Source organism: Mytilus galloprovincialis, chromosome 6, assembly GCF_965363235.1.
Source record: "Mytilus galloprovincialis chromosome 6, xbMytGall1.hap1.1, whole genome shotgun sequence".
Taxonomy (NCBI): domain Eukaryota; kingdom Metazoa; phylum Mollusca; class Bivalvia; order Mytilida; family Mytilidae; genus Mytilus; species Mytilus galloprovincialis.
The window spans coordinates 43,204,539-43,224,766 of NC_134843.1; the positions used below are offsets into that span (position 1 = coordinate 43,204,539).

The following is a 20,228-nucleotide window of genomic DNA, read 5'->3' on the forward strand; positions in this document are numbered from 1 at the left end:
TCCTGATTTGGGTTCTTGAGTTATGCCCTTTATAAACATTAAAACATTGAAATTTTCGTTTCAATTCTCTAACTTAAGTTAGCCTCAACCAAATGTTATGAAACTTATACACAATACTAATTAACACAAAACTCAGATGAAGTACAAATTTGGATAGCGTCATTTCTACCTTCTTCAGTTATGTCCCTCCATAACATTATATGATATAACAGCTGGGGCATCATCTGTGTCCATGGGACACATTCCCCATTTATTTTTATGCCCCACCTACGATAGTAGAGGGGCATTATGTTTTCTGGTCTGTGCGTCCGTTCGTCCGTTCATCCGTCCGTCCGTCTGTCCGTTCGTCCGTCTGTCCCGCTCCAGGTTAAAGTTTTTGGTCAAGGTAGTTTTTGATGAAGTTGAAGTCCAATCGACTTCAAACTTAGTACACATGTTCCCTATGATATGATCTTTCTAATTTTAATGCCAAATTAGAGTTTTTACCCCAATTTCACGGTCCACTGAACATGGAAAATGATAGTGCGAGTGGGGCATTCGTGTACTGAGGACACATTCTTGTTTATTGATAAATAAAGAAGCTCAGACATTTCAGACAATACTTTGTCTTTTATCTAAATGGAATACCATTTGATAATGATTGCATATGTCAGGGAAAACTATTTAACTGGAAGCATTTTTTTCCATCAAGGGATTAAGTTGCTCGATTAAACATTAGTTTGATTAAACTATAGACTTAAAAGTGGTAATTTGCTTATTTTCTGAAAATCTATTCCATATCTTTGAAGGAAAACAATTACACAAAAATAATCAATTGAGTGCTTAAAGATTGATAAAGTCTTTCTTCAAATTCTTCCACACAAACAACCAGGTTCAAAGTTTCTTATGACAGTACCAACCAGAGATATCCACAGAGTATACTGAGGTTATACGGTAGTCTTCAGTAGCATGACATGCAATATACAAGTGACTGGTGCCACTGATACATAAAGCATCAGGATTTTCAGTGATTAAGTTGTCAGTAGAAAAGGCTATGATTGCCTGACCCTCATTGTTAAGTAAATGCAATGACTTGTTCTGTTTATCTAATACTACAAAGTTGTCTAAGGCAGTACTGACTATATTGTATGGTTTAAATTCCAGCCCTTGATCTGTAAATGCAGGTTGCCCTGTGTAAACAGTGATATCGGTGTAATCTGGACCCATTCTAAGTACTCGTCCAATACCACCTTCACAAGTTATATCTACTATGCCAATGGTATTTCTATGATTGCTTGTAATACTGATCACTTCTGTAAACAGCGGTTTCTTATTTTTGTCAAACTGGTATTCTTTCTTTACCTCTGCTGTTGGATTCATAACTACAAGTTTAGTTGCTTGATCTATGCAACCTGCTAACAGAATGTCGTTATTGTATGATACATGGACAGCTGTAATTCTCATTTGAGAAATGTCAAAGCCTGTTGGTAAAATTTGTTTTGTATTTTTGCATAAAAGTTTTAGTGTTGAAGAACCAGTAGACAGCAGAATATCGCCAGAAGAATTTACTGCCATGCCGTTGCTAAAGGTTCTTATTTTGGATAAAATAGATGCAGGGTCTTTGATTATATCAAGGTTCAGTATTGTTTGTTGGTCAGATATCAGCAAGGTACCATCAGGAAGAAGCATCATTTTGTAGTTTTTTAGTACATCTAGAGGATCAGAATTCATTTGGAACAGTTGTTTTGCCATGTGCTTCAGGTTTGGTTCCATTTGACTTCCTTGAATTGATCCAAAAACGGTAGAAATGTTTTCAATTTGTCCGCTGATGACTGTTGGAAGACAGACAAGTTTATTTTTTACTGTAACTTTAGGTATTGTTATATTTTCCAAAACTTTGGATGCAGCAAAAACTTCTCGTATATCTTCAGACTGAATTACCTCGTTGACCTTTTTCTTTTGTTCCATTAGTGTTTGTCTTGTTCTTTTATTTTCTTGGCTTTCTTTTTCTAAAGATAGAAACAGTCCTTTGGATGTCTGCCTTAGGTCGGTCAAAAGCTTCTTTTTATATGTTTCAACAGCTTTTAGCAATTCTTTTTCTTGACTTTTAATTTCATCGGTTGCCCTGGCATTGTTTATTTGCCCTACAAACTTGACTACATTTAGTTTTTCATCATTAATGCTTGAATTGTCAAACTGTTGGTCAATTCTTTTACCAACATTTTTCAGTCTGTCCACAATTTTATCATAACCTTCTTTAACCTCTATCAAATCATGCAATTTATGGCTTTTGGTAATGCAAGTGGGACAAACAATTTCGTGGCAGGTATTACAAAAAAGACAGCAGTTTAGATTTGTATGCAATTTACATTTCAGATTTGTGAAAATAAGTTCAGCTACATGATTATCTCCATCTTTCCCAATGTCCCTTATGTCTACAACATGATGATCACAAGCAGATGGAAATTTAGGATGAACTTTGTCCTTACATCTTTGGCACATCAATAGATTGCATTCCTTACATTTCCACTTGAGTTTGGGATCTATTTCACAAAGATGGCATACCGCTGTAGTTTGTTCTATACTGTCAGGGTTTAATTCTGATGAACATGCCATTAACCTAAGAAGTTGAACATATAGCTTAATATAGAATTCAGTTTAGTAAAAAAATGTCTATAATAAGTACTGTATTCTTATACAATGATGTGTAAATTGTGAGTTTCTCAGCAGATGCAAAACTTCCCTTCAGTATTTGTATTTTTTAAATAATTAGATGAGGGTTTATTTAATTAAAACTGGTATTCTACATGAAAGTAGGGATAAAGTGTTGGGATAACTTGAAAATTATTGCCAGCATCATCTGTGCTCTGGAATTATTGACACACCATTCTGTACCATCTTTGAAGGCAATACAAACATAGGGTTTTAAATGTTTGACACAAGGTTAACGTTAGTGATTAAAGATTGACAAAAAATCTTATTTTTATCATATTCCTGTAAATAAAATAAATAAGCTTTATTTGAAATGATTCTGTTCATCCCTGTAAATATATATACAAAAAAAATTTAAAAAATAATTTGTGTATGGAATGACGACTCCCATCACTTGGTGTCCATGGTTTGTTTACTTTACAAAAATCCTCTTCTCTGATCTACATTCATTCTAAGGGTATCTAGTTTTAAAAAAATATGTCAGATGATCTGGTCTGCCTATTAAAAAATGAAAACAACACGCTATTAATTTAAGAATATTCACTTGTAATGTTTTAGAATTTTTGTCAGATTTTCAAAATCCTCTGGTTTTATCCATTTGAATGCCTTAAAAAAAATCTGCTCTTTGACCGCCATTTTTCTTTTTATAAGTCTTATACATGTATCATTATAAGCCATTTGTAAAAGTCTTATAAAATTATTGTTATTTTTATGCCCCACCTTCGATAGTAGAGGGGCATTATGTTTTCTGGTCTGTACGTCCTTTCGTCCGTCTGTCTGTTCGGTCCGTTTGTCCCGCTTCAGGTTAAAGTTTTTGGTCAAGTTAGTTTTTGATGAAGTTGAAGTCCAATCAACTTGAAACTTAGTACACATGTTCCTTATGGTGTGATGTTTCTAATTTAAATGCCAAATAAGAGTTTTGACCCCAATTTCACGGTCCACTGAACATAGAAAATAATAGTGCGAGTGGGGCAATGATTCAGCTATGAAAAATCATTAAGAGAACAAATTCCTTAATATGACTGAAGTACTTTTCTGGATTTACCTTCATCAGGAAAACTCAAGGCAGAATATTTGAAGGCCAAAAATGTAAAAAAACCAAAACATTTGAAAAAGAAGGATGAAAGATACCGGAGGGACAGTCAATTCATAGATTCAAAATAAACTGACAACTCCATGGCTAAAATTAAAAACAAACAGACAAAAAATAGTACAGAAGATACAACATAGAAAACTAAAGACTAAGCAACTGGGGTGATCTCAGGTACAAGGGAAGGGTAAGCAGATCCTGCTCCACATGTGGCACCCTTCGTGTTGCTTATGTTATTACAAATCTGGAAAATAGTCTAATTTGGTAGTTCACATTCGTGAAAAGAGAAGAGTATTGTAATTAGGTCATAAGGAACATATCCAATATCATCTGTGAAATGAACATTCCATAACAGTCAACCAACTCGTGATGGCATCCATAAAATTTACGAAGGGATGATTTCAACTTCACCATTTGGAACTCTTGGTTTAATAGCTTCCTTGTGAGCAGCAATCCTCTATCAAGAAAATCATGATAGGAAATACAAGACCGGGAATATCATATATGACCAAAAGTGCCATAAAATAGTCAAATTCATCTCTGGTCAACTTGGCCTTATGGAGTTGAAACGTCAGTTTTTTGTAAATTTTAAAATTTGTAAACGGACAATTTTAGGAAGTTTGTAATAAATCTTGTCTCTACTGAACTGATGATACCCTCTGGGACAAATAATCCACCAGTAGAGGTATTGACCCAGTGCTATAAAAAATGAAAACAACACTTTATTATATTAATGCTACCTAAGCACTTTTATGGATTGACCTCCATCGCTTTTTAATTCCAGGGGAATCATACTCCCCCAATTCAATAATACATCAGATAGGTTAATTCCTGTCGAGGAACAAATTGTATTTTAAGTAGTATTTTTACTACGCTGGGATCGCCCAGGAGCAATTAGGTTCATTCCTGGGGATCGCCCCAGGAATTAGGTTCATTCCTGTCGAGGAACAAATAGGTTCATTCCTGGGGATCGCCTCAGGTTCATTCCTGTCGAGGAAAATAGGTTCATTCCTGTCGAGGAAAATAGGTTCATTCCTGGCGATCGCCTCAGGTTCATTCCTGTCGAGGAAAATAGGTTCATTCCTGGGGATCGCCCCAGGAACTAGGTTCATTCCTAGGGATCACCCCAGGAAATAGGTTCATTCCTGCCGAGGAACAAATAGGTTCATTCCTGGGGATCGCCCCAGGAACATTTTTTACTAATTGTTTATTTTTATTTTTCTCATATTTTGATAAGTTTTAAATTTATTTTCTCATATTTTGAATAGTTTGAAATATTTATTTCAAATTCTTTTAAGTGAATGAGTAGCCCCAAGAAAGCCAATAATGTATTATATTATTAGTCATCCAATGTAGAAAGATATGTACTGTTATGTTACAGTTTATTTTAATATTATGTGTAGATTTAGTATGTTTTGATATTTTAATAATAAAACATAAATCTTAAATTGTGTTGTGTATAAAAGCACTTTTATGGATTGACCTCCATCAAGAACACTCAAAGCAGAATATTTGAAAGCCAAGAATAAACAAGAACTGAAACATTTGAAGAGCTTTATGACCAAAAGTACCTGAAAAAAAGCCCAATTCATCTATGAGGGAGTTGAAACCTTAGAGATCTAATAATTTTAAATATCTAAGTATGAACAAAAGCTTTACTCAAAATGATATTTTGCTGCAAGCTGTATTTCGTTCTCAGATTTCATTAACATGTCAACAAGATCATAGATATTAGTACCTTTAGTAATAATTTCATTCATTTATTTCATTCAAACTACCCAAATATTTTTACCAATTTGAAACTAGGTCATACTTTTTATGGTTGTGCACAGTAGTTTGTTAATGTGTAATGACTATGGCTTTATTACCTTATTCAGATGTTATTACTGTATCATTAAATTCCTCTCTGTCTTTTAAAAAAAAACCATTGGTTTGCTTTCACTTTGGGTACTGTCACACTGTAACGTTTCCTGAAAATATAGTCAGTTTCAAATTTGACGTCTGATTGAACATCTGGTTGTGATAGTTGAGAAGATATACAATGTATTATTAAATGCAGAATTTAAATCTTGTTGAAACAATACAAAAAAAAAAAAAAAAAAATCATTTTGAAGAATAGAATTTGTTGGTATGAATGATTAATGTAAAATAGCATCTAGATTTAAAATGACAGAGATCATTTCTTGTACTATACAGTCTCTAGTGTCCTTCTGTTTGTTCTTCCGTGCGTTCCATTATGAGTATATAGTTATTCCACAGAACTCATAACTCCTACAGTTTGAATACTAGGGAGTTTTCACTTTTCACTGGCTGTTTATACATATATTGAAGGTGTGCAAGTGAGCTTTTCTCATCACTTTGCGTCAGGCGTCGTCCGCGTCGGCGGTTGTTAGCTTTTACAAAAATCTTCTCCACTGCAACTACTGGGCCAAATTAAACCAAACTTGGCCACAATCATCATTGGGTATCTAGTTTGAAAAATGTGTGGGATGACCCGGCCAATCAACCAAGATGACCACCATAGCTAAAAATAGGGGTTAAAATGTTTATCAAGTAAAGATCTATCTGCCCTGAAATTTTCAGACGAATCGGACAACCGGTTGTTGGGTTGCTGCCCCTGAATTGGCAATTTTAAGGAAATTATACCGTTTTTTGGCTTTTATCTTGAATATTATTATAGATAGAGATACACTGTAAACAGCAGTAATGTTCAGCAAAGTAAGATCTACAAATAAGGTAATATGACTAAAATGGTCAGTTGACCCCTTAAGGAGTTGCCCTTTATAGTCATTTTTTTACCAATTTTTCGTAATTTTTTCTAATCTTTTACAAAATTCTTCTACTCTAAAACTACTGATCCAAATTTAACCATACTTGGCCATAATTATCATTGAGGTTTCTAGTTAAAAATGTGTGCGGTGACCCTGCCAACCAACCAAGATGGCCGCCAAGGCTAAAAATAGAACATAGGGGTAAAATGTAGATTTTGGCTTATAACTCTGAAACCAAAGCATTAAGAGCAATTCAGACAGGGGTTAAATTGTTTTGCAAGTCAAATTCTATCTGCCCTGAAATTTTCAGATGAATCCGACAACTGGTTGTTGGGTTGCTGCCCCTGCATTGGAAATTTTTAAGGAAATTTTGCTGTTTTTGGTTATTATCTTGAAAATTATTATAGATAGAGATAAACTGTAAACAGCAATAATGTTCAGCAAAGTAAGATCCACAAACAAGTCAACATGACCAAAAAGGTCAGTTGACCCCGTAAGGAGTTATTGCCCTTTATAGTCAATTTTTGATAATTTTGTAAATTTTTGTAAATTTTAACAAAATATTTTCCTCTGTAACTAATGGGCCAAGTTCATTATAAATTGAGATAATTGTAAGAAGCAAGAATGTTCAGTAAAGTAAGATCTACAAACACATCACCATCACCAAAACAAAATTTTGTCATGAATCCATCTGTGTCCTTTGTTTAATATGCACATAGACCGAGGTGAGCGACACAGGCTCTTAAGAGCCTATAGTTTATTAATATTTGCTCTTTTCTGAGATAAATGAGCTTAGTCATTTTTGGGGTATAAGCGGTTAAATGTTATAGTTATAGATAACTCCTCCTATAGTTTGAAGGCTAGGAATAACACTTTTAATCTGGGGGGGGGTCATCAATTGTGTCTCCCAGACACAATGATATCTCAAAGAAAGTCCTACATTGACTTTGTTATAAAGAAGTTACTTCCAAATGGAGTGCGAGGCATCACTTTGTCTAGTTTTATCCTATATCAACCTTTGAATCCTTAAATCAGTGACATTTAGAATTTCTATTTGCAGAATATCTGTACACCATTCATAAGTTGGCACTTTGATTGGTTCTTGTTTTAATTTAAATCAAGTAAGAAAAAGTCATTATGCCATCTAAACAAAACTACATTTATATTGAGCCAGAAACTTAAAATGTGTCAAATATTTAATTACAATCCAAAGTCAGACCTTTATCAAGCTTGAATATTGTGTCCATTTTGGCCATAACTAGCAGTTCGGGTGGGACCTCTGCAGTCGTATCTAGCTGTGCTCGATGAAGCAGTTTATTAAGCTTTTAAATGGTAATTAAACCTGGAAAATTAAGGGCTGATAGATGAAAATATATTTTATACCGCATTATAAATGTTTGATTTTTGATTGTTGTATCTTAGCTTATAGATAATAAATTAACTGATTTTTATGCCCCACCTACGATAGTAGAGGGGCATTATGTTTTCTGGTCTGTGGCTCCGTTCGTCTGTGCGTTCGTTCGTCCGTCCGTTCGTCCGTCCGTCTGTCCCGCTTCAGGTTAAAGTTTTTGGTCAAGGTAGTTTTTGATGAAGTTGAAGTCCAATCAACTTCAAACTTAGTACACATGTTCCCTATGATATGATCTTTCTAATTTTAATGCCAAATTAGAGTTTTTATCCCAATGTCACGGTCCACTGAACATGGAAAATGAAAGTGCAAGTGGGGCATTCGTGTACTGAGGACACATTCTTGTTTACCCAATTTCACAGTCCATTGAACATGAAAAATGATAGTGCGAGTGGGGCATCTATGTACTTTGGACACATTCTTGTTTTAGCTCAAAAGTTGGAGTCCGTCAAGGGGATGTTTTAAGTCCTAACCTGTTTAAATTTTTCATAAACGATTTGCCCAAAGCTTTAAAGGACAACTGTGACTGTTTACAATTAAATAATAAATGTGTACCTTGCCTTCTCTATGCGGATGACCTGGTGTCATTTTCAGATAAAAAAAAGGGGTTACAAACCCAACTTAATATTTTATACCAATATAATTATTGTAATGACTGGTGTCTTGAAATAAACACAAAGAAAACACAATTATAATCATTAATAAAAATGGGAGACTACTGTCAGATGAATTTAATATAGGTGCAAACAGAATAGAGTGTGTGAAATTCTATAAATACTTAGGATTAGTTCTTACTAATACTGGAAAAATTAATGCAGCTAGAAAAAACCTATATGATAAAGGACTAAAGGCTTCTTTTAAATTTTACAAAAACATTAAGTCATGTTCTCAATCTATTAAGACTTTACTTCATATATTTGATCACACCATCAAACCAATAGCTTTATATGGTTGTGAAATATGGGGTATGTTAAATTTGACTCCAAAAAGAAGAGCCATGCATCTTTTTGAAATCTTCAAAGATTGGGAACCTGATAAATTAAATCTTAAATTTTGCAAGTATGTTCTTGGTGTCTCCAAAAATTGCACAAATATTGGAGTTATATCAGAGCTAGGTAGATTTCCTTTATATATTAACATAGTAATTCAAATGTTTATGTATTGGCACTGCCTTGAAAACTCGCCCACTGATCTCTTAAGTGATGCTTATATTGAAAGCTCCTCTGATAAAGCTGTGGCTAATCAATCGTGGTATGCAAACATAAGGTTTTTAGTGAAAAACTTGGTTTAAATTAAGCACTTTGAAAAAACTCAGTAAAAATAAATTCAAAATTTTACTTAGAAGATGTATCAAAACTGATTTTTGTCGAGCCTGCAACTTTTGTTGCAGAAAGCTCGACATAGGGATAGTGATCCGGCGGCGGCGGCAGTGTTAGCTCACTTCTTGAAAGCTATATATTTTAGAAGGTGGAAGACGTGGATGCTTCATATTTTGTATATAGATGCCTCATGTTACGAAGTTTCCGTCAGTCACATGTCCACTGTCCTTGACCTCATTTTCATGGTTCAGTGACCACTTGAAAAAAAAGTTCAGATTTTTTGTAATGTTAAATTCTCTCTTACTGTAAATAATAGGATAACTATATTTAGTATGTGCGTACCTTGCAAGGTCCTCATGCCCGTCAGACAGTTTTCACTTGACCTCGACCTCATTTCATGGATCAGTGAACAAGGTTAAGTTTTGGTGGTCAAGTCCATATCTCAGATACTATAAGCAATAGGTCTAGTATATTCGGTGTATGGAAGGACTGTAAGGTGTACATGTCCAACTGGCAGGTGTCATCTGACCTTGACCTCATTTTCATGGTTCAGTGGTTATAGTTAAGTTTTTGTGTTTTGGTCTGTTTTTCTCATACTTTATGCAATAGGTTTACTATATTTTGGTGTATGGAAATATTTTATGATCTATATGTCAGTCATGCAGGTTTTATTTGACCTTGACCTGGTTTTCACGGTTCATTGCTCAGTGTTCAGTTTTTGTGTTTTGGTCTATTTTCTTAAACTATAAGCAATAGGTCAACTATATTTGTTGTATGGAAGCATTGTTAGCTGTACATGTCTGCCTGGCATATGGTTCAACTGACCTTAACCTCATTTTCATGGTTCATGTTAAGTTTATGTGACAGTCGTAATAAAGCTTTATATTTAGGAGTATCAACATAATATCAATGATTAGTAAAGAAGGCGAGACATTTCAGTGTGTGCACTCTTGTTTAACATATTGGAACCATCAAAAAGACTTAAATTAAAAAAGATGATCACAGTAAATTGAGCAACTACTTTGAATTTAAACATAATTTCACTTTTGAAGATTACTTCAATATAAAGAACAGAGATAAGAGAGTTATACTAACTAGATTTAAGAAAAAGCAATCATTGTCTCCGCATAGAAAGAGGCCGTTACGAACGAAAAATTGATGAACATGGAAAAAATATTACACTGCCAAGATCAGAGAGAACATGTCAGTTTTGTTCAATGAACTCGGTTGAAGACAAAGAACATTTTTTATTTAAATGTACCCTTTATAATAAGGAAAGAAAAACCTTTCTGGATGAACTCTTTACAAAATGCCCATATTTATCCCAAATATCCGATAGTAATCTGCTTATTTGGTTAGGTACTTATATGTAATATAAGTTTATCTGTATTTTATTTTTCATTTACATGTTGTACTGTTAAATCAATCATCCTTAATCAGAACGATAGTTGTATGTGGAAGAGAAAGGCTTTTTATTTTTATACGACAGCAAAAATTGAAAATTTTTTGGTCATATTATATTGGTATCACGTTGGCGTCCTCGTCGTCGTCCGAAGACATTTGGTTTTCGCACTCTAACTTAAGTAAAAGTAAATATAAATCTATGAAATTTAAACACAAGGTTTATCACCATAAAAGGAAGGTTGGGATTGATTTTGGGTGTTTTGGTCTCATCAGTTTAGGAATTAGGGGCCAAAAAGGGCCCAAGTAAGCATTTTTCTTGGTTTTCGCACAATAACTTTAGTACCGTATAAGTAAACAGAAATCTATGAAATTTTAACATAAGGTCTATGACCACAAAAGGAAGGTTGGGATTGATTTTGGGAGTTTTTAGTCCCAACAGTATAGGAATTAGGGGCCAAAAACAGGTCCCAAATGAGCATTTTCTTGGTTTTTGCACAATAACTTTATTATAAGTTAATAGAAATCTATGAATTTTTTACACAAGGTTTATGACCACTAAAGGAAGGTTTGGATTGATTTTGGGAGTTTTGGTCCCAAAGAATTAGGGGCCAAAAGGGTCCAAAATTAGACTTTGTTTGATTTCATCCAAAAATAAATTATTAGGGTTCCTTGATATGCCAAATCTAACCGTGTATTTAGATTCTTAATTTTTGGTCCTGTTTTCAAATTGTTCTACATTAAGGTCCAAAGGATCCAAAATTAAACTTAGCTTGATTTTAACAAAAATTGAATTCTTGGGGTTCTTTGATATGGTGAATCTAAATATGTACTTAGATTTTTATACGCCCGGGACGGGACGTATTATGGTATACCGTTGTCCGTCCGTCTGTCCGTCCGTCCGTCCGTCTGTCCGTCCGTCCGTCCGTCCGTCCGTCTGTCTGTCCGTCGTCCATACTTGGGACAATAACACAAAAACACTTTCACCAATTTCCAAGAAACTTTGGTGAATTGTTTATATCTATTGACGTAAGCTCCCTTTCGTTTTTTTTAATTTCAGATTTTAAGTTTTGGATTTATGGGGCTTTATTCATAAAAAAGGGGGGATTTTCAACACTTCAGACAATAACTCAAAAAGGCTTTCACCAATGTCCATGAAACTTTGGTGAATTGTTTATATCTATTGATGTAAGCTCCCTTTCGTTTTTTTTTAATTTCAGATTTTAAGTTTTGGATTTATGGGGCTTTATTCATAAAAAAGGGGGGATTTTCAACACTTCGGACAATAACTCAAAAAGGCTTTCACCAATGTCCATGAAACTTTGGTGAATTGTTTATATCTATTGATGTAAGCTCCCTTTCGTTTTTTTTTTAATTTCAGATTTTAAGTTTTGGATTTATGGGGCTTTATTCATAAAAAAAGGGGGATTTTTAACACTTCGGACAATAACTCAAAAAAGGCTTTCACCAATGTCCATGAAACTTTGGTGAATTGTTTATATCTATTGATGTAAGCTCCCTTTCAATTTTTATTAATTTCAGATTTTAAGTTTTGGATTTATGGGGCTTTATTCATAAAAAAACGGGGATTTTTAACACTTCTGACAATAACTCAAAAAGGCTTTCACTAATGTCCATGAAACTTTGGTGAATTGTTTATATCTATTGATATAAGCTCCCTTTCAATTTTTATTAATTTCAGATTTTAAGTTTTGGATTTATGGGGCTTTATTCATAAAAAAAGGGGGATTTTTAACACTTCGGACAATAACTCAAAAAGGCTTTCACCAATGTCCATGAAACTTTGGTGAATTGTTTATATCTATTGATGTAAGCTCCCTTTCAATTTTTATTAATTTCAGATTTTAAGTTTTGGATTTATGGTGCTTTATTCATAAAAAAAGGGGGATTTTTAACACTTCGGACAATAACTCAAAAAGGCTTTCACCAATGTCCATGAAACTTTGGTGAATTGTTTATATCTATTGATGTAAGCTCCCTTTCAACTTTTATAAATTTCAGATTTTACATTTCCGTGTTATGAATTTTTATGCTTAAAAAAGGGGGGATTTTCCAATTTTGGGACAATACATTTAAAGCATAAAAGACAAGTTAAAAGAGCAACGGGCGTATCATGCGCTAAAGCGCAGCCCTTTATTGATTATGGGCCCAGTTTTCAAGTTGGTCCAAATCAGGGTCCAAAATTATTATATTAAGTATTGTGCAATAGCAAGAAATTTTCAATTGCACAGTATTCCGCAATAGCAAGAAATCTTCAATTGCGCAGTATTGTGCAATAGCAAGAAATTTTCAATTGCACAGTATTGCGCAATACCAAGAAATCATCAATTGCACAGTATTGTGCAATAGCAAGAAATATTCAATTGCACAGTATTGCACAATAGCAAGAAATATCTAATTGCACAATATTGCACAATAGCAAGAAATTTTCAATTTCACAGTTTTGTGCAATAGCAAGAAATATTCAATTGCACAGTATTGTCCCGTTTTCAAATTGGTCTGACGCAACGTCAGATATTGCTACCATTTAGTGTAACAGAAAAATGACGTTAAATTGGAAACGCGCTATATCTAATTCTTCCTGCTTTCCTTTTTGGGTAAATGCAAAGTATAGCACACAAGAATAAATGCCGTGAGAATCCAATCCAATATGATTTTATAATTAACATAGGATATTCAATTTTAATGCTAGTAATTATGTGTTTTTGGAGGAATATTGCTGCATTATATATTCAACCCGAGTATGATTTTATTCAAGCAGTGACCTACAATAGCTTATACTTATGATACTGAAGTGACTGTGTTCTTACTTTTTGATCGTCTTATAGATGTGTTTTTTTCTAATGTGTGCATCATTTTGTTTTGTTGAAAGCAGGACATTTATGTTTAGTGGAGGAAGGAACACGAATGCAGTTCATGCCGTCCCTAACATTTTACGCTTGTAGCGACGTCAAATTATGATAACGGACAAACTTGCAAGACATTTTCATTAATCCGTATTTTTTATAGATAACCCTGTAATCTTAATGCTATTTGGTGTACCAACTTCAACTTTAAAAGTACTTTTTATTGGTATAGTTATCAAAGCCGAAAAATAATCTGCACGAAATCAAATCTCTGCTTTTTTGGCCGTAAAAGTTTTGTGATGGCATGGAAGTTTAACTCGGACATTTCCGCAAGACATTGCAAATCTATTGTTTTGAATTGAATATGTAGCTCAATTTATTTTTTAATTCGAATTTTGGGAGCTAACACTTAGTACTAAACTATCGTGCTTACAATTTAATGAATTATCTGTCAAAATTTTATTTTTGAACTGAAATGTTTCAAGTTTCCAAATTAAATTTCCGATGGGACATTTCCGTACATCATATTCTTTTGAAAATATGTATGCAAATTTTAAATAGAGAGAGCCATGTTAACCAATACTGAAATATATCACGTCATAGAATGTTCATGCAAAATTTCGAGGAGTTGCGTGAACATTTCGCGAATTGTTCGAGTTTTATGTTTCGAGTTTGTTACATGGGACAACGCTAAGTAAACGTTTTTCGGATATTCTATGTCTTCCTAAGCCTATGGATATTATATTTTTATTCTTTCTCTATCATAATGTGAAAATTTAAGAATCAATCTTTATTTTCATGTGTAATTTGAAATATTTATTTCAGCATTTCTATAAAAAATTTCCCGTCAAATATTTACTTAACGCTATTTTTCGTGGTAGTATCAATATCTAACGTTGCGTCTCTACATTAAGGTCCAAAGGGTCAAAAATGAAACTTGGTTTGATTTCAACAAAAATTGAATATATGGGGTTCTTCAATATGCTGAATCTAACCATGTATTTAGATTTTTAATATTTGGGCCTGGTTATCAAATTGGTCAACATTGAGGTCTAAAGGGTCTAAAATTGAACATTATTTGATTTCATCAAAAATTGAATTCTTGGGGTTCTATGATATGCTGAATCTAACCATGTATTTCGATTTTAGTTATTGGACCAAAATAGGTAAATGTCGAATTTAAAATTTTTAAGTTTTTAAGTTTAAGTTCTTAGACCACATTCATTCTGTGTCAGAAACCTATGTTGTGTCAACTATTTAATCACAATCCAAATTCAGAGCTGTATCAAGCTTAAATGTTGTGTCCATACTTGCCCCAACTGTTCAGGGTTTGACCTCTGCGGTCGTATAAAGCTGCACCCTGCGGAGCATCTGGTTACTTTATGTGATTACATGCTTGTTATGAGCCCTTTGATTAGGCAATAAAATATCTTTATCTTTATCTAATAGTCATTTAACAAACTATTATTTACCTTGAAGTAGAATAAACTTATACATATATTTTTGTGTGCTCATTGGACCTTTGAATGAATGAGCAACATATCTGATTCGTATAGTTATTGTTTGTCAATAGTTGTGTTTTTATACGACCGCAAAAATTTTAATTTTTCGTCGTATATTGCTATCACGTCGGCGTCGGCGTTGTCTTGCGTCGTCATCGTCCGAATACTTTTAGTTTTCGCACTCTAACTTAAGTAAAAGTGAATAGAAATCTATGAAATTTTAACACAAGGTTTATGACCACAAAAGGAAGGTTGGGATTGATTTTGGGAGTTTTGGTCCCAACATTTTAGGAATTAGGGGCCAAAAAGGGCCCAAATAAGCATTTTCTTGGTTTTCGCACTATAACTTTAGTTTAAGTAAATAGAAATCTATGAAATTTTGACACAAGGTTTATGACCACAAAAGGAAGGTTGGGATTGATTTTGGGAGTTTCAGTTCAAACAGTTTAGGAATTAGGGGCCAAAAAAGGGCCCAAATAAGCATTATATTTGGTTTTCACACAATAACTTTAGTATCAGTAAATAGAAATCAATGAAATTTAAACACAAGGTTTATGACCACAAAAGGAAGGTTGGGATTGATTTTGGGAGTTGAGGTCTGAACAGTTTAGGAATTAGGGGCCAAAAAGGGCCCAAGTAAGCATTATTCTTGGTTTTCGCACCATAACTTTAGTATAAGTAAATAGAAATCTATGAAATTTAAACACAAGGTTTATGACCACTAAAGGAAGGTTGGGTTTGATTTTGGGAGTTTTGGTCCCAACAGTTTAGGAATAAGAGGCCCAAAGGGTCCAAAATTGAACTTTGTTTGATTTCCTCGAAAATTGAATAATTGGGGTTCTTTGATATGCCGAATCTAACTGTGTATGTAGATTCTTAATTTTTGGTCCCGTTTTCAAATTGGTCTACATTAAGGTCCAAAGGGTCCAAAATTAAACTTAGTTTGATTTTAACAAAAATTGAATCCTTGGGGTTCTTTGATATGCTGAATCTAAAAATGTCCTTAGACTTTTGATTATTGGCCCAGTTTTCAAGTTGATCCAAATCGGGGTCCAAAATTAAACTTTGTTTGATTTCATCAAAAATTGAATAATTGGTGTTCTTTGATATGCCAAAATAACTGTGTATGTAGATTCTTAATTTTTAGTCCCGTTATCAAATTTGTCTACATTAAAGTCCAAAGGGTCCAAAATTAAACTAAGTTTGATTTTAACAAAAATGGAATTCTTGGGCTTTTTTGATATGCTGAATCTTAACATGTACTTAGATTTTTGATTATGGGCCCAGTTTTCAAGTTGGTTCAAATCAGGATCCAAAATTATTATATTAAGTGTTGTGCAATAGCAAGAAATTTTCAATTGCACAGTATTCAGCAATAGCAAGAAATCTTCAATTGCACAGTATTGTGCAATAGCAAGAAATTTTCAATTGCACAGTATTGCGCAATAGCAAGAAATCTTCAATTGCACAATATTGTGCAATAGCAAATATTTTCAATTGCACAGTATTGTGCAATAGCAAATATTTTCAATTGCACAGTATTGTGCAATAGCAAGAAATATCTAATTGCACAATATTGTGCAATAGCAAGAAATTTTCAATTGATTGGAGTTATCTTTCTTTGTCCAGAATAGTAGTTGAATCAACTTAAATCATTGTTTTATACAATATACAATGTATATTCACTTTTACTACCGACTGATAAATTAGAACAATCTTTACCATTCAGTGATAACAAGCACCTTTTGTTACATTTTAATATTTTATGATGTATTTAAATGAGTAGTTATTGTTGCAAACTCCATTAGAAATTTGAATTGAGATCAATTTTGGAAAAGGGGAAAGGGGGATGTGAAAAAAAAATGGGGGGGGGGGGTTAAATTTTTCTCATTTCAGATTTCATAAATAAAAAGAAAATTTCTTCAAACATTTTTTTGAGAGGATTAATATTCAACAGCATAGTGAATTGCTCAAAGGCAAAAAAAATATTTTAAGTTCATTAGACCACATTCATTCTGTGTCCGAAACCTATGCTGTGTCAACTATTTAATCACAATCCAAGTTTAGAGCTGAATCCAGCTTGAATGTTGTGTCCATACTTGCCCCAACCGTTCAGGGTTCAACCTCTGCGGTCGTATAAAGCTGCGCCCTGCGGAGCATCTGGTTAATAATGTAAAAAATCTTGTTGAAATTCTAGCATTCATTTATACTTAATTTCAATTCTGCAATAGAATATCTTATTTCATGACAAGAGAGGGTATTGTGAAGAATAAAGATAATAATTTTATATGTAATGACTTCATTTCTTTCAAATCATTCATACTTCCCAAATGATTTTACCATGAAACAACTTTAAAAAAAAATTGCAGAGCAGTTTGTTACAAGTAAAGACTATTACTACAACATAATTACCTTATTCAGATATTATAACTACATCATATTTAGTCCATACTTTTCTTTTTATTAAATTTACCAAAATCCTGCTTGTCGTTTAGAAGGCCTTTTATGCTTTTTTACACAAACACTATTTTTAGAGTTATGATTTTCCTTGTTGAGGTAGCTTTTTTCAAAAAATATAGTCTGTTTCATCCCATTTACTAAAATAAAATATGTAGTACGAGAACTTCCTGTATTGGTCTAAGCATTTAATTTTATAAAGGAATCTTCAAAATGATTGTTAAAATAGGGCAAAAAATTAGTTGTGATGAAACAAAGTGTACTTATAGTACTGTTATATACCATATATGCAGTTATATGAACAAATATATGTTAATAGTTTGCTACTTCTTTAATTCTATGATGTGGTCGGCGTCATCGTTGAAGTCCAAAGATGCATTAGGTTTCCTGACAATAACTTTAGTATAAGTGAATGTATCTCCATAAAATTTTACATGAAGGTTCAATACCATAAAAGGAATTTTAAGATGATATTGGGGTTATGGTACCAACAAATTAGGAAAAAGGGACAAAAAAAAAAAAAGCATTTTGTAGTTTCCGGAAAAGAACTCATGTGTAAGTGTATGGATATCTCTGACATTGTACCACAATGTTCCATATCAAAAAGGAATGGGTAGGATTGAGTTTGGGGTAATTACCTCAAACATGCAGGAAGTAGGGACCAAAAACAAGCATTTGTCAAGTTTCCAGACAATAACTTATGTTTAAGTGAATGGACCTCTCTATTATTGTACTACAAGGGGCTATACAACAAAGGGAAGGCTGGGATTGAGTTTGGGGATTATTACTTCAAAAAGGGGGGTGGGTTTAAGGGGTTCATATTTTTATTTTTATTTTTTCTAAAGTTTCAAGAAGAAACCTTCAATTAAACAGTATTTTGCAATAGATTTTAAAAGACCTTGATTACATTTAATTGTGTCAGAAACCTATATTACCGGTATGTCAAAAATTATTAACAATCCAAATTCCACCAGAATCAAGCTGGTCGTCTATTTATGTGTTACATTTTGTTTTTTGTTTATTTTTTGTACATTAATTAGGCCGTTAGTTTTCTTGTTTCATTTGTTTTACATTGTCATTTCAGGGTCTTTTATAGCTGACTATGTGGTATGGGCTTTGATCATTGTTGAAGGCCGTACAGTGACCTATAGTTATTAATTTCTGTGTCATTTGGTCTCTTGTGGAGAGTTGTCTCATTGGCAATCATACCACATCTTCTTAATTATATTGAATATTGTGTCAAAATTTCCCAACTGTTCAGAGTTGATCTCTGCAGTCGTATCAGGCTGTGCTGAGCGAAGTATTTTATTACAGTGGTGTAATCAGTTTGGCTTCAACTACAAAAATTGAAACCCCTTTGATATTGTCCTGCTTTCTTTCTATGATTCTTGACTTTTTTCAAAATCAGATTTTATAATACTCTGGGCATGCAATCACACTGTTTAACCATTTTGTATTGCTTTCAAAGTTAAGTATAATGTTATTCTATATTCCTACGATGTAACAATTTTTATTCTAAACACGTGTATTGTCTATTTTACAGGTGACTGCTGTGAGTGCTGTATATGTATTTTTCCTGGCGATATTCCTTCCAATCACAGGAGCATGGCCATGTATGGCAGTCATCTGTCAGTTCTGGACTGCCATAGTATTGCTTGCAAAAACCATCTACCAGCTGAATCTTGTAGAGAAAGATTACTGGATCACAAATTGCACTGTAAGTTACCAGTTACAATTTTAAGAGTTTGTTGACTTTCAAACAAGATTTCTGAATTACAAAAGGCCAGATATTTCAGTCATACATATATTTACCATAAATCAATTAAATTCTGTCGATAGTATATTGAAGTGAAATTTATGAATGTAACTCTGATCTGTTATGCATGGATATGAACTAACACACCAAAGCTCCAGACCACCAAAAGTTTTTTGGTATTTTGCAATAGAAATAATAATGAGGACTAGCAGATTTTCTTCAAAGACTACCAGGAGAAAAAGAATTCATGAACTTTGTGATTTAGTGCAAAAAATGCGGAGAAGTAAGGTTTAAAAATTGAGTTACTTTTAAAAGTTTTTAAAAGAAATAAAATTTGATTGACCAGTTGCAAGAAAATGATATGAATGGTATCTGGTGTCAATATTTGATTGAACATAATAATAAATTATAATGATACTGTTTAATATGAAGACTTAGCATATTTTATGACTTAATTGAATGTTTTTTTAACAGGCAAATTTCAGTATGGAACCAACCATCATACCTTTTGTTCCTACAGTTAATTCATCCAGTGTTGTAAACTCAACTGGTTCCCCATTATCGGCCAATTCATCAGGATATAACAGTATAAGTGGTGGAACAGGTTTTTCTGCCTCGAATGGTGTCACATCAGATACTAATGGAACAATCAATCAAGCATTGTGGGTAGGATTTGCAAAGACCAGTAACCTGTCTTATTATCTTAGCGTAAGTTGAAATAAGTAAATAAAGTACACTAAAGTGGGTTGCAGTAGGAACCATTTTATAACCAATAGCTTATAGATAAGTAAATAATTATTCGGAGAAAAATCTGTTCTTTTATCTTTCTATAATTGAGAAAAAAAGACTCATCAAAAGGCAGGGAGGCTGATTCTAGAAGAAAGGCAAACAACACCAAGGCCTAAAGTAAACAGACAAACAGGCCAACAAAACACCATGTCCAAAAGTAAACAGACAAACAGGCCA

The 20,228-nt window shown here is 33.3% G+C and overlaps 1 protein-coding gene and 2 long non-coding RNA genes across 10 annotated transcripts in view; 2 read left to right on the top strand and 1 right to left on the bottom strand.

The window, feature by feature from the left end:
• Positions 1–20,228, top strand: part of LOC143079639 (piezo-type mechanosensitive ion channel component 2-like) — a 120,009-nt gene that overhangs the window by 47,977 nt on the left and 51,804 nt on the right. For all 8 annotated transcript variants that reach the window (XM_076255092.1, XM_076255088.1, XM_076255087.1 and 5 more), the window contains 2 exons: positions 19,050–19,223; positions 19,737–19,970. In XM_076255092.1, the coding sequence (XP_076111207.1) occupies positions 19,050–19,223; positions 19,737–19,970 (408 nt within the window). The remainder of the gene's footprint in view (positions 1–19,049; positions 19,224–19,736; positions 19,971–20,228) is intronic.
• On the bottom strand, positions 562–17,554 carry LOC143079643 (uncharacterized). Its single transcript, XR_012979453.1, has 3 exons — positions 17,462–17,554; positions 5,650–5,751; positions 562–2,599 (listed from the first exon to the last, which is right to left on the bottom strand). It is a non-coding gene; the product is annotated as an uncharacterized LOC143079643 (long non-coding RNA).
• On the top strand, positions 4,552–5,229 carry LOC143079642 (uncharacterized). The gene is made up of 2 exons (XR_012979452.1): positions 4,552–4,736; positions 4,857–5,229. It is a non-coding gene; the product is annotated as an uncharacterized LOC143079642 (long non-coding RNA).